General features: G+C 34.3%; 1 protein-coding gene across 2 annotated transcripts; it reads right to left on the bottom strand.

The window, feature by feature from the left end:
• Positions 1 to 2,081: 2,081 nt before the first annotated feature.
• Positions 2,082 to 13,361, bottom strand: TWF1 (twinfilin actin binding protein 1). Of its 2 annotated transcripts, XM_065887057.1 has the most exons (10): positions 13,235 to 13,259; positions 11,482 to 11,559; positions 9,374 to 9,552; positions 8,112 to 8,207; positions 6,858 to 6,962; positions 5,967 to 5,987; positions 5,049 to 5,174; positions 4,630 to 4,780; positions 4,337 to 4,458; positions 2,233 to 2,403 (listed from the first exon to the last, which is right to left on the bottom strand). In XM_065887057.1, the coding sequence occupies exons 1-10, from the start codon at positions 13,257 to 13,259 to the stop codon at positions 2,233 to 2,235; spliced, it is 1,074 nt and encodes a 357-aa protein (XP_065743129.1). The 2 variants fall into 2 exon arrangements, with proteins under 2 accessions (XP_065743128.1, XP_065743129.1); XM_065887056.1 differs by lacking the exon at positions 5,967 to 5,987 and having other exon boundaries at positions 2,082 to 2,403; positions 13,235 to 13,361.
• Positions 13,362 to 14,729: the final 1,368 nt, after the last annotated feature.

Here is a 14,729-nt window from a genome sequence, read left to right as displayed (position 1 = left end):
TATTTGCTGGGTGAATGTCTTTTAACAGCTTACTGTCAAGTATGTCGGTCACCCTATTGTACTGGGTTGCTGCTATCACAGTAGGACCTAACTCATGACGTTTCCATTATTGCTGCAGTAGTGGAAAAGTTCTAATCTACTAAAGCACTCTATTGACACAACTTGCTTAGGTTTCAAACTATTTAAAATCCTTTTCGATTTAGATAGGTTAATTAACAAATAGATGAATGGGCTATCTAACCTATCACCAGGTATTGCATTATGCAGACTTATCCAAACAAACAAAAAAAGGTTATACTAGAAAACCAATTTAGTACACAATTTAGAGAAAAAAATTTTATTGCAATATAAAACGCACTTATAAAATGTCCACAGAAGGCATGTAATTCTTCACTGCTATATAAATTCACTGGGAATACTTTATTCACCTTCTATTGTTATGACATCACCTAAAACATAAACGATGAGTTATACTCTATAACAAATGCATCATTGATTTTCAACAATCATTGGTTTAATAATAATTAGTTTAAGATTATATAATCACATCTATATTCTGGAATGTCCACTTACTTTCATGTAGTGTAACAGAGTTTAAGAGCATAATTGCACATGGATGGTGGAGAAAAACATTCACTACTAAATTATTTTATACCTTCATGACAGGTTAACTTTATTCCTGACCGAAAATAACAGCTTCAGCAGCTTGGCCTATGGTCGACAACACAGCTCCAGGATTCTCAATGCAGTAGTTTGTGTGTATGTGTGTCTATGTGTGCACCCACGGAAGAATTTAAACTACATCTTTCATAAACAAGTGCAACATTACCGTCAATTATTTTGCATTATAGTCTGATTATTTGTAAACAAACAAAACCCCACACAAATACTCTTAATTCTAGAAAACAAAAAAATCTGTCAACTCATTATTCTAACATGCTTTTAGTTGAACACACATTGAATTTCTGAAAGGTGCATATATTACCTTAGATAATAAAGTGTAAAAATGAGTGTTTCATATTTTATACTATGAAATGTATATTTCTGGTATTTGTTCTATGCAGCATAAAGTTTAGATCAAGAAATTCTAAATCCCGGATCCCCAGTTCGTTTAGAAAAGTCCTCTAAATTATGGCTCTTGCAGCAGGTTTATCAGATTAAACATGATGAAGTTTTCTAGCTCCCTGTATTTCAAGTATCAGAGAAAACGAGGCTCAAAATCTCTGTAGGTTGTAATTGAAAATGCAAAGCTTTAGAAAACAGTTAACTGTGTTTTGAAATAAGATATAAATTGAAACAAGATTTGTTTATCTGTGTTAGGCTGATGAGTACTAGGACTTTAAAATAATTCTGTTAAATCTGAATATTTGCCTATAAATATATGGTTTTAGAGAGAAATCAATCGGTTTAAAACTTTTTCAATATTGTTGACTTTAGTTTTGTTTGCTTTTGAATGATATTAATTTAATATTCAACTGGACATAAATATTTGGTCTCACACTACCTATAATGAAACGACTTACTTTTGAAATGGAAAACTTTTAAAGCACTAAAAAGAGCATTTACTAAAGCAGTTTCAACGTGTCTTTCAACATCATCAGAAATCCTGAAGTATATATCTGGTACCCTTAATGTTTCAGAGTGAGTTGATTTTCTGAAATTTTAATGCCATTTAAAAAATGAAAAAGTCAAATAGAAAAGACTGCTGCAATAAAGCACTGTTTCTAAAAGTTGTAGACATGATCTCAGTCTGAGTGATCACTGCTCTTCAGAGCACCTTTTCCTAGGCACATGAAGTTTTCAGCTTAGAAAATAATCTAATCTGGTCCTTAACATATTCATTAAGTGGAATGAATATTTTAAGGTCTTCCTCTCTCCCTTGAAGAAAAAAAGTGATGTATCACCAAAGAGTAGTAAGAATTGTATCTTACTTTAGATTTTCTGGAATTGGCCCAACTCTATAAAATTTTAAGAACTATGTGAAAGTGTGGAATCATCACTCTATGAAAACTGTGATGAAATTAAACATCATTATGTCAAACCCTTTTCTAGCTTTAACTCAAAAATAGAAATCATGAGTCTTCTATAACATTAATTTAAAAACACACAGAAGTGAAAAGTGCTGATTTTCAAAAAGTACAATTTTTTCCCCTACTATACATCAACGTGGAATGATTTCAGTTCTCCTGTACTAAAAGCTGGACTTTTAAAAAAACTAGTATTGTAATAATTTTAATCAGTAGTGGCTTCAGTTTCAGCTGGACCCCTAATTAGTCTTCGAATTCCTCTTTTTCCTGAAGGACCTTTTGGTTTTGCAAAACTTTGTTTATGTGCATGCTGCTTGGGGTGTACTTCTTCATAAAGGAAGTCTGCAGTCAACTCATCCCCATTGTCTATCTCGATCTGTAAGAGATAAAATTAGCAAAGTGTGATGCAATGTGAGAAAACACAACATTCAAAACCTAATACAGATTTGGATAAAGAAGATGTGGCACATATATACAATGGAATATTACTCAGCCATAAAAAGAAACGAAATTGAGTTATTTGTAATGAGGTGGATAGACCTAGAGTCTGTCATACAGAGTGAAGTAAGTCAGAAAGAGAGAGACAAATACCATATGCTAACACATATATATGGAATTTAAGAAAAAAAAAGTCATGAAGAACCTAGGGGTAAAACAGGAATAAAGACACACACTTACTAGAGAATGGACTTGAGGATATGGGGAGGGGGAAGGGTAAACTGTGACAAAGCGAGAGAGAGGCATGGACATATATACACTACCAAACGTAAGGTAGATAGCTAGTGGGAAGCAGCTGCATAGCACAGGGAGATCAGCTTGGTGCTTTGTGACAGCCTGGAGGGGTGGGATAGGAAGGGTGGGAGGGAGGGAGACGCAAGCGGGAAGAGATATGGCAACATATGTATATATATATATAACTGATTCGTTTTGTTGTGAAGCAGAAACTAACACACCATTGTAAAGCAATTATACTCCAATAAAGATGTTAAAAAAAAACCCAAAACCTAATACAAGCAATGAGCCAGTTTTCAGGTGTGAACGCTCACCAATAAGTGCATAATACTCATTCCAGCAAGAGAGAACCAAGGACCATATGAAAATAGTTCACTTTCATCTTACTTGGGGGGAGGAGGAGGGAGCTAAATGAGTTGCTTGAATATATAATTAGCTATACTCATTTTCTATTTGGTTCTCTCTTTCTTCTCCAATTTAACTAATGTTTAAAAGTAGTACAGTAGGAATCACCACTATATTCTTAAGTTGTTCTGCTTTGGTACACTACATATTTTCAAGAAACATTACTCATGGCCCTTTCATCACTTGGGTCACTTGAAATCACTCTATAACACAGGTTGGCGAACTATGGCCTGCAGGCCAAATCTGCTCAAGTTAAGAGAGTGTTTTACATTTTTAAAGGGTTGTAAAAACAAACAAAATAATAAAACAAAGAAGAATATGTGACAAAGACCATATGTGGCCTGGCAAAGCCTAAAATATTTACTATCTGGTCTTCTGGTAGAAAAAGTCAGCCAGCCCCTGCTATAGAAAGTGATTCTTAAGAACTTAAAAAGCTCTTAAAGGGCTCAGTACCTAAAACACTGGTAATTTGTAAGGACCTGTGTTTTAAGAGTTGAAGGGCTCAAGAATAAACCATATCTTTTCCCATGCCTCACCTGCATTTAAGAAAATAAATTTAAGGAAACTTAGCTCCCCAAATTCATGTTTATGCCCATTCTCTCCTTTCCCGACAACTGGAAAGATTCTCAACCATCCCATGGTTCAGTTATAAATAGAGACTGTAGTTCCTTATTAATAAAGTCTTGAGACAATCACAAGTATGCAGCTTTAGTAGCACCATCCAGCAAAACTTTCTGCAATATGGAAATGTTTTCTTAATTCTGCACCATCCAATACAGTGCCATTGGCCACATGTGGCTAAAATGAGCACTTGAAATGTGGCTGGTGCTTTTAAGGAACTGAATTTTAAATTTCGTTTAATTTTTATGTATATTTAAATTTAAATAGCCACATGTAGCTTGTGGCTACATATTAGAGAATACAGATCTACAGGGAGACTGGGGTCATGATAGGCCATCCTCAAGCACTTAGAGGAGTTCCTAAGGATTTATGATGAGGATAAGAAAAAAAAAAACCTATCATTTATAAACCACAATACATCATGAACTACACTAAAGACAATAAAAATGTAACAAAAACTGAAAAATTAAAAATAAATAGGTAGGTATTAAATATATTAATAAGATAAATTAGATAAAATAAATTAGATAAATAAATAGATAGGTAATTACCTTTCTAATGACATCCATTTGTAGTTGTCTTTCTACAATCTCTAGCAGAGGGCTCTTGCAGCTAGAATACAGCATCCGTTCTCTTATACTGCATGTGTATCCAGGCATTGAATAAATAAAAACTGTAAATTAAAATAATAATAAATCCAATTAGCAGCATATCAATTAAAGCACATACTAAACCTCATAAAGCTACAACTAAGCCCTCTGGCCAAGAAATAAGAAAGAATATAGTGATGAAATATCAATCAGCAAACTGAAAGTATTATGTTAAAAAAAAAAGTATCATATACCTATAGACTCCAAATAGTCTCCTTCATGGGAATGTTTATACAGAAAGAAATGATAACGTGCTGAATCTCTGGGAATCCTCTTTGGCAAATCTTTTAGTTCTGTATTTATTGTGTTGGCCAAAATTATAATTTCATTTTTTATATCTATTTCCTGTCAATAAGAAACAAAATACATTTATTAAGACAGATACACAGAAATTTAAAATTCATAAATTAAAAAACAAGGAGACAAGAGGAAACTTACACAATTTCACTTTTTCCACAGTGAATATATATTGCTTTTGTAGTTTAAAAAAAAAATGAATAAAAAATAAAAAGGAAGCAAATAAAAAGATTTAATATCCATTAAAAACAAACCTTATACAAGCCATAGATACCAAAAAGTGAAGCCATTTCATAATAATCATTATATCTCTTACCAACTGCACATAGTTGAGCTGTCTGTTATTCAATTTTTCCAAAGCCTGAAAAGCTTCTCGAGAAATAGGAAATGCTACTCCTTGTAGTGTTTGATGCTTAGTGTCCACACTCACGTCAGTTTGTACCTAGTATGACAGATTCAATTTACCGATGAAGTTTAGCATTTAGCAGTGTCAGATGGCAAAGAGAAGAAAACCCAAGCTCTACAGAGTGAGGGTCATTCCACCCTTGCCCATTTTAATATAATTAAAATTAACAATTAAAACACTATGAACTTAAAAAGCAAATAATTTTCACATTTGTTTCAGGTTCTGCTAGCACTTTGTCAACATGCAAGAGTGTATGCCACATTTTGATGAAAATGCCGGAAGTGAACATCTGAGTTGAGTGTGCAATGTTAGTGGGGCTTTGCTTATATGTTTGGTTTGGCACAATTGCCATGAGCTACGTAAGCTCTCTGAAGTGTCTTCAGATTACACTTTTAATTACAAAGTTTTACTTGATAAAATTTATGAACAGTGTGATATAAATATAATATGCATAGAACTTTACTTTGTTCTGCTAGACATAAAATGCAACACAAACACCATGCACTGAGTTGAAAGGAGTACAAACAATATACAAAGACACAACACAGCTCAACAAATTATACTACTGCAGAAGTTCCACACTTAGAGCTTTCATTACTAAGAACATGGGTGTGCACGTATCGGAAGAGAAGAGTACGTCAAGAAAGCTTTCAATGCACATATTTAAGACTTTTATACTCAGTAAATGACAGCATAGTATAGGGTCTCATTTGCAGTGTTGCAACAAAGTCAAATAGAAATTTTACTTTAAAAAAAAATGAATGGAGATTCTACAGCATAAATGGTATTGTATAATGAAAACATCATAGAACATATGCAAATGCATACCCCAATAAGATCCTCTGGGTTCTGATTGCAAGGAATAAAACAAACTATCAAACTTGTAAAAAAAAAAACCATTTAAAAATCCATACTCAAATAACTTGAGTTAAAATAATATAAAGATAGATCCTTGCTATCAGGTCAATATTAAATAATATTCAATCACTTTTCAGACTGATTCTTATTAGTCTGTTACTCAGACAAGTGAATAGTAGTTTCTGCTACTTGTTCTTTTCTATAAAATTCTGTTAGAAATACAGTAGCTATTCTAATTTAGAATTGCTGCAGTAAACACATTAGAAATATGATAAACTATAATATGGATGAAATTTATTGACTCTAATATGCTAAACAAGTACTCAAATAACCATCTCCCATATATATCTATATATATGCACACACCCATCCAAGTAATGTCCATAGAATTTATAGAGCCTTTAGAAATCCTAAACACACTACAGCATTTATGTTTTACTCTCTTTAGTCATCAGTATTCTCTGAAATAACAAAACAAACCTTCTTCAGGCAACCTCATTAGATATAATATCCCTCACACTACATAGATAACACATACTTTTCCCATTTATCGATATTTAGTATTCAAAGTACAAAGTTAAAAACAGTTGTACTTCTCACAGGAAGATTACTAATCTATAACCTACATTATAAAGACAGGAGAAAGCTATTTATGAAACTGGCATGAAGTTTAATATTCACTTTTAACTTTTTCCTGAAGACACATTGAGCACAGTCTTGTCAGTCTTGTCTCTAAACTGAACAGAATAAATGTAAGCTATCTAACTTACTTATTCTCTAGTTACCTCTTCATCGATTAATTAAAAATACAATATTTTTAATCACTTAGAATCTTGCAAGGTTTCAAAATGGTAATAATACCTCATTAATTTTAATCTGTCGTAATTCTTCTTCAGCTGCAGTCAGTGGGGCAGGAGAAGACTGTGACAGCAAATATTTCTTATATCCATGTAATGACACATCTTCCTGTGAGCACAGAAACTGACTGTTACTAGTTGTGAGGCTACTTTAGGAAAACAAAATCATTAATTTAACAGAAAATATTTTAACTAAAAATAAACAGTAACAATAATTTTATTACTTCTTTTTTTTTTAAAAAATATTCTATTCTACAGGTTTCAAAAGTTTTAAGGGGATTAGCTACACTTCATTTCTTAAAGCTTTACAATTATTAGATCTTTTGTGTGAGTGTGATGGCGGTAACGCCAGCCACATGACGAACCTGATCATGCTGCAAGTCTACAGGACAATTGTAATTAACCTGGGGAAGCCTGCCCCATAGTTATTCAATAATCAACATATTCAATTCTGAATTCTGTACTGTAATGATTTATATAATTTCTCTATAATTATTCATAGAAAATAATTACAGTTCTTATTTAAAATAAAAAATATTCCAAAGAAGTTTACTTCTCATCAAAATTGTGTGGTTTGGAAGACTGAGAATAGAATTGAGAAACCAGGCCACTTCACAACTGATGTGAATAAGCAAAGGATACCCATCTAGTCTCATGCTCTATCCACCAGAATACATTACTCCCTGAATCACAATAAAAGCTCTAAAAAACAAAAAACCTGTTGAAAAAATACACTGTAATTTTCTTAATTTGGGGGTATATCTACATACATGTATTTACCATACAAATTTTATAATGAAGTAAATTCTTAATCATAACTTAACAATTTATTAATCAACAATTACCCCAATTAATTATCAATCAATTTACCTGCCTCAATGTTCTAGTTCAATTAATACAGCTATTGCTTCCACAGCATAAGTGTAAACATCCAAAATATCTAAAACCTACTATCTCTTTTAAGTAGTCTCTCATTTTTCTGAGCCTATCTCCACATCCTTAAAATGAAAAGGTTGAACTAAATGAGGGGTTGAACTAAATGATCTCCAAGGGATATTCTAGTGTTTGAAGACTAACAGAGGAGATTCCAACATATTTTAAAAGTGTAAGTATGATGTTTCAGTTAACTTGCATATCATATGAAACATAATATTTTCTCTTATTCTTTATGTTTACCGATTCACCAGTCATAATTCACATTAACTATCCCATTACCTCGGTGCAACATGCAGAATCTACATAAAAGTATGTTTTGTACCTTTACTGTTCCAAACACTTCATCTTTAATGTGGCCACCTCCAAACTCCTTTTTCAGAGTTGCTCTTGTTGCTGCATACAACATTTTTTGACGAACCTAGTAATTGTGAAAGTTTACTTATAAGTTTATAGATGAAAACTATCATTACAAAAGAAAGCACTTTATAAATGTATGAAAATCTTCAAGCACATTAAAAAGAAAATAAACTGTGACAAAGCTAAGTCCGTTGACTATAACATGTTAAAATGTGTATACAAATAACCATCATAACATCAGCATCTAAAATATCAACAGCTACTAAGGAAGACTTCAATTTATAAGTCATATTTTTTGAAAAGTAGAAAAAAACTAAATTTTAGAAAATCATTCATTTTTGTCAAAGTACAAAATGAATTCAGGAATTAAAAAAACTACTTAAAACACTATTTTAAAATCACTGAAATGAAGTAAACTTGATAATCACATTTTACTCAAAACAAGTCTAGGTCAGATGCTACTTATTTAGTTGTTTAAGAATCAAATATTCATGACATAACTATGGCATAAACCATTCTATGAGGGACAAAGTAGAAAAGAACTACAGTATATACTATTATTAATGAGCCTGATAGCATCTATGGAAAACTACTAAAGATAACTGCCAACCAATAGAAATCATTTCATAATTTTGTACTGTCAAATCCAGTATTTCTTTCAGATAGCATATACAGAATTAAATAGGAAGTGATGACTTTTGAGAATGATATCTACATAACTTTTAAAATTATTATTTTTCTATAATAAACGAGAATTAATTTTTAAAATATTGAGCAGTATCCATATTCTAGCTTTTTATTTTATTCTATTAATCAGTCTACTAACTCTCCTAAGAGAAATACTTGTTTGTGTGCATGCCCATCACTTGAATGGTAGCTATTGAGAATATTTAATAAAATGTTCAGTTAGTTCTATAAGAATTATTTCAATTATTACTCTCAAAGTAGTAACCTTCATTCTTCAGAGGTCCACAGAGTCATTTATAATTGCCACAAATTTTTCAATTTAAAATCAATAATAATTCTACTGATTTCAATCAAGGTCAAGATTTCTGAATCTAAATACATTACCCCTGATTCTACATTACCAATCACAAGGATTTTTTCCATGATCATTCCCATCTACGAGATATGACTGTTGCTTCTTAACTTTCTCTTGGCCTAGGAATATTTCAGAAAAAAATTTCTAGCTTTTAATGTTAAATAAGTAACCAAAAAATTACTTACATGAGAATGGTCTGGAGACCACGCAATGAATATCCATTCATATCCCTGGGCATTCTGAGAATCTAACCTGAATAATACGTAGCACGGTTGTTTGTCCTCCAACAGGGGTAAAACAAAGGAATCATAATCCTTATCCCAGGAATCTAAAGGCTGCCTACACGCTCCAACCACAAGTTTCTCTATGAAGAACAATTTTTAAAAGATATATAAATGGTTTAAAATGCCAAATGGTAGAATAATGAAGAATAGAAGAATAAATTAATAGTTAGTTCTTAATTGCTATTATTCACATCAAAATATAGAAAGGGCAAAGGTTTTAACACAGAAAATAAATATAATATAAAGCAATATTAAAAACAAATATAAAAATTATAACCAGCATAGTTAAAATAATGTTATAAACACAAGAAAGGAACGTACAAAAATGATTATAAATAGTTGAGTTGGATGGCTGAAGAGAGGATGATTATATTCTATTGTCCAAATATTTATGCTATAAATTATCAACAAAATATATTTAACTAAGTGTCCTACCGCACAAAGGTATAATTTCTGAAATTAAACACTGAATTGTACAGTTAAGAAATACTAGATAAAAACAGGTTTAGCTCCTATTTGGCCATAATGCTACAAATTTTAATATTTGTCCAGAAACAAACTGGTACAGCCACTTTGAGGCATTATTGGGCGAATCAAGTGAAACTGCTAATGTACTCTGCATAGAGAATCTCTTGCACATATATACCAAGGTGTTCACTGCAGCACTATAAAATAACAGTGGAAACTGAAAATAGCCTAAATATTCATCAGTAAGAGAAGGGACATATAATATGTGGCATAGTCATATCATACAATTCTATTCATATTTAAAAAGAATTAGTGAGCCTCTATCAAAACTAATTATAAAAGCAATGTTTACAGGAAAAGGAATGATGCAGAAAAAGATGTCAGTTTATGTGAACTTAAAAACTCTAAACAGCACTATATGTTATTTAGGCATACATATAAAAAACAGATTGAACAAAAATAAGGTTCCTAATACAGTTGTCTCAGGAGAAGGTCAGGAAGTAAAACTGTTTAAAGTGAATGTTCTTATATCACAACAACATTAAATTACAAAAGGCTTGAAGCAAATATGATAAAAATGTTAGCAGTTAATAATTTAAGAAGAGATGGAAGTATTTGTTATATTATTTATTCATAATTTCCTTATTTAAAAAATTTTCTCAAAAGAAAAATAAAACCAGAAAATAGTGATATTCTAAAATATGCTGCTTTCCAGTATATGTTTATTCTTGTTGAGTGTGTTAACATATGTAGAACAACTGCCTATTTTTCAAACTATTTTGGTATTTTTAATATATAAGAGAAAATGGAAAGCAAATTAGATTTACTTCCAGTTTATGAAAGAACAAGATATTTTTCCAAAGCCAAATATTTAAGGTATTTAAGAAATTAGGTCAATGGAATATTTTAACATATTCATTTGAGATTAAGTAGTTATAATATTAATTATTCACACTCAAACCAGCTGAATTAAAAGACTCTCCCACCCAGTGAATTTCCCTACGTACAGCTTTATTTTGAAAGTATCAATTTATAGTTTGTTACACTCAGAACTTTTTCCCATAACAAGAAAAGGGAATCATTTCTGCAGCATACACTGCAATCAAGTTGAGAAAACGGGAGAGTTTAAAATCCTTCCTTTCTACCTCAAAACTGACTTTACTGAATAACAATTCACAAGTAACTTTTCTTTTGTGTGGGATAATCACCTGTTACTGATTTTCATTCCAGAGATGCAAGCCCTGATATTAGATACAAACTGTGGTACAGAAACTGAGACACAAAAAGTGTAAGAGGAAGATGTCACACCAAAAACAACATCTTTTTGTTTCCGTGAGAGTCAACTACAGAATGCAGAAGATAAAGTAAGCAGGGGCCCGTAGGACATGTCCAAAATGTAGAGGAGCCAAGTTAACTAAAGGCGAGCTCTGAACCTGCTTCACATTTATTAATAGTCCAAATCACTGACAATGATTTAGAAGTTTAAAAATACAACAGCCAATAATCCAAGGACAAACAACATTTAAAAATGCTTAACTAACCATTTTCAATCGATATCTTCAGAAGTCTGTATTTTCCATTTCTTGCTCTGGCAAAAATATCTTTAACATCCTCACTTGCTGTGGAAAAAGATACAGAAAAGTAAACCTATTTTTAATACTTACGTATTAATACTTTCTGATGCTACTTGGATAGGGAAAAAATGAAATGTAATACAAAGAAAACATCTTGAAGATGCAGTATTCTCTTATCAGTAATTTAAATTACAAAAATTAAAAGGTGTAACAGTAGACATTGTATACAGCTAAAAAGCATAAATATTAACATATTTTAAAAGTATATTAATTCTCACCTGTTTTACCTAGATAATTCCATAGCAGAAATTTACACTGGGAATGAATATATTAAAGTTTCTCAAATCCAATAATCACAAATCACAATTTTGAAAAACACCTTTATTGCTTGTTTGAAAAATGCTGAAAACCTGCTTTCACTCTCTTCTGGTCCAATTTCAAGCTTATAATAAACAAACACACCTCCTTCATCAATTCATTTTTACATTTTCACCTTTAAAAACAACAATTAATGTCAAACACCCTATCCTGATTAAAGAAAAAGACAACACAATTCATTCAAGCTCGCACTTCTGGTCATACTTCTCTAATTCATATTTCTTAAAAACCTGGAGTAATCTCACTGAGCAAATATATATTTAATAACCTATCCCTTGTGCTATTAAAGCTTCAATTTCGTTCTAATTTTATTCTTGAGTTGTATATTGAGAACAAGAACCACTGTTTAGTAGTGCTTGCTATAACGCTCAAGCATGAAAGTCAATAATTATATATATCAAAACTAACGCAGACAAAACAATGCTTTTAGATTTGCGACTGTTTTGCTTGTCTTTGTGCGTGCAGGAGGAGGTGTGGGGTGGTGTCAAAGGCCCTTAAGAACAAAACACAATTAGACGTTCATCTGGGGAAAAGATTCGTTGTCCATTAACAGGAGGAGCTTGTGTTTACATTACAACTCGTTAAGTGATCGCGAGTAACCCGGGACATATTATTTGATTCTGATGAGGTGAGCGCTTTCAGACCGCCCATTTTCAAACCAGGAAATAACACAGGTCAATTATAATCGCACATTCAACTGCCTGCCCGGGACGATTAAACGCAACCACACAGATCAAACTTTTTAGTTCCCTGGGTAGTATCTAAGAACAACCAAGACGCCTCATACTCAGGATACAGACAACGGTGTTGATGTTCCAATTTTGGAAGAAAATGCGGAAGAGTTTGGGAAGCACCCTTACTGGAAATGAAAAAGATTCCTGCATCTTTCTTTTGATAATCCAAATCTTGTAACAACTCTAAAGTTGGACCGTGAAAAAGAAAATTCGCCCGTCTCTCGACAGCAAAAAGAGCCCAGTCGCCTCCACGGTTCCAGGTCTTCCCAGTCCGATAAAAAAGGGGAAAGTTGGGCTAACGGCGGCGGCGGCGGCGGCGGCGGCAGGCACGCCCCCTTCACCCCGGCCGCCGCGGAAAGCCGTTTCCTTCGCTCCGGCGAATTTCGGATCCATCGGCAACGTGGCGGCGGCCGGCCCGGGCTGCGAGGGTGGCAGGCCGGGAGCGCCCGGGACACGAGAGCGCGGAGAGGCGCAGAGGCCCGGCTCGTCCCCGAGACCGACTCCCTGTGCTCCGGGACCGACTCCGGCCCTGCCCATCCCGCCGCCCGCCCGGCTCGCCGGGGGCCTCCCAAGAGTCCCTTCCCCGCAGGTAGCGCCGGCGCCGTTACCTTGGATGCCGGTCTGATGGGACATGGCGGCGGCCGCGGGCTCCCGGCTCCGGCGCTGAGTGCAGCGAGCGGCCCCGGCCGGCGGCTCCAGGAAGTGGCGGCTACTCCACCAGCCCCGTCGCGTCATCAGCCTGCGACCCGCCCCGCCCCGCCCCCGCCCCGCGAGGCCAGCGGCGTCCTCGCGCGGCCCCGTCGCTCTCGCTGCCTGCCTCCTGACACCCGCGGAGTCTCGCCGCAGCCGGACTGCAGGTCCAGACCCCCGGCCCGCAGCTTCAGCTGTCTGCCGGAGGTCACAGTCCACGTTATTTGCCGCCGTTTCTCCCCCTCCACCACGGTGAAACACTGCTGGCCCGGCAGGATGGCTTTGCCCTCTGGGGTCTGCCCTCCAGTGACCCTGCCGACACCGCCTTTCACTGGTTCAGCAAAAACATTGCTCAAAAACAGAAATGAACGTTTTACTGAACACACGTTTTCAGCTTTAAAAAGATGTGCATGATATCCTTCTTGGTTTACTCTTCCTGCAGTCTATACAATTTAATATAAACGGTCACTCCCCTCCCCTTTTTTATAAAAAGAATTAATAGATAGGCAGTCTCCCATGAAAATCCACCACGCTTTTAAATTAAGTTTATCTCAGACTGTTAACTATCCTTTCTTTAGTTGGGCACATTTAGACACCAGGTTTTCCTTTCTCTTCATTCCAAAAAGACGCCACTGAGAGTGAGATTAACTGACTTGAGTACTCCTCTGTGGTCAGTTCTATCATTGCAAACTATAATACTGATCTGCTTCAGGTTGGCGGTTTATTCTTTAATCAGGTAATTACTCAAGATTCATTTGTAAGGATGAATTTGTAAGGTAACAGCAGATATTATTAAAAATTATTTTTCATTTTCTGCTTTTATGAGCATGTGTTTCCCTTTCTAAGGATAATTTTAGTAGTTATTTTTGTACTACTTTTCTAGGACTCTTAGATTATAGTTTCCTAGGTGGAAAGCTGGGTCTTTTGTTTTTAGGGCCTTGAACTGACAAGTATACAAAAGTACAATCTGATTATCAACAAATACTCTGAACAGGCCAATAATATAAATGCAAGTTAACAAAATCACTCTTCAAATGCAATGTATTTTTAATTAGTTAACTAGCCGCTGGGTAATTGATTTCTTTACGAGGGTCACAGCAAACAACGTTGCTATGCCCTGTTTCTTGTTACTTCAGCCTTATTTCTCAAACACTTCCTCATATTCTGGAATAAGCAAAATGTAATCTGAGTTTTATAACTTGTTTGGATTTAAGAAATGTAGGGAGGTGTTTCATGCTAACCAAATTCTTCCTGACACAACACAGTTCACCCTAATTTACCAGTTTTGATAGCATTGTTGAGCACAGAGAGTTCATCTGCAATTTTTTGACTGATTAATGTTATGGTGACTAGGGAAAATTGCTTAAGGAGGTTGGCACTACTCAAAAGTACTGATGAGAAAAAAATAATTCT

The sequence above is a fragment of the Phocoena phocoena genome, chromosome 11 (genome assembly GCF_963924675.1).
Source record: "Phocoena phocoena chromosome 11, mPhoPho1.1, whole genome shotgun sequence".
In the NCBI taxonomy this organism is placed as follows: domain Eukaryota; kingdom Metazoa; phylum Chordata; class Mammalia; order Artiodactyla; family Phocoenidae; genus Phocoena; species Phocoena phocoena.
Note: the sequence above shows the minus strand (reverse complement) of the source record. Positions and strands in the feature narration are given on the sequence as shown.

Coding starts and splice junctions, on each gene's coding strand:
- TWF1 (XM_065887056.1), bottom strand. CDS start 13,361: ATGACGCGACGGGGCTGGTGGAGTAGCCGCCACTTCCTGGAGCCGCCG. Junction 6,963..8,111: donor AAGTGTTTGGAACAGTAAAG/GTACAAAACATA, acceptor CTGTGCTCACAG/GAAGATGTGTCATTACATGG. Junction 2,404..4,336: donor AAATGGATGTCATTAGAAAG/GTAATTACCTAT, acceptor TATCTCTTACAG/ATCGAGATAGACAATGGGGA.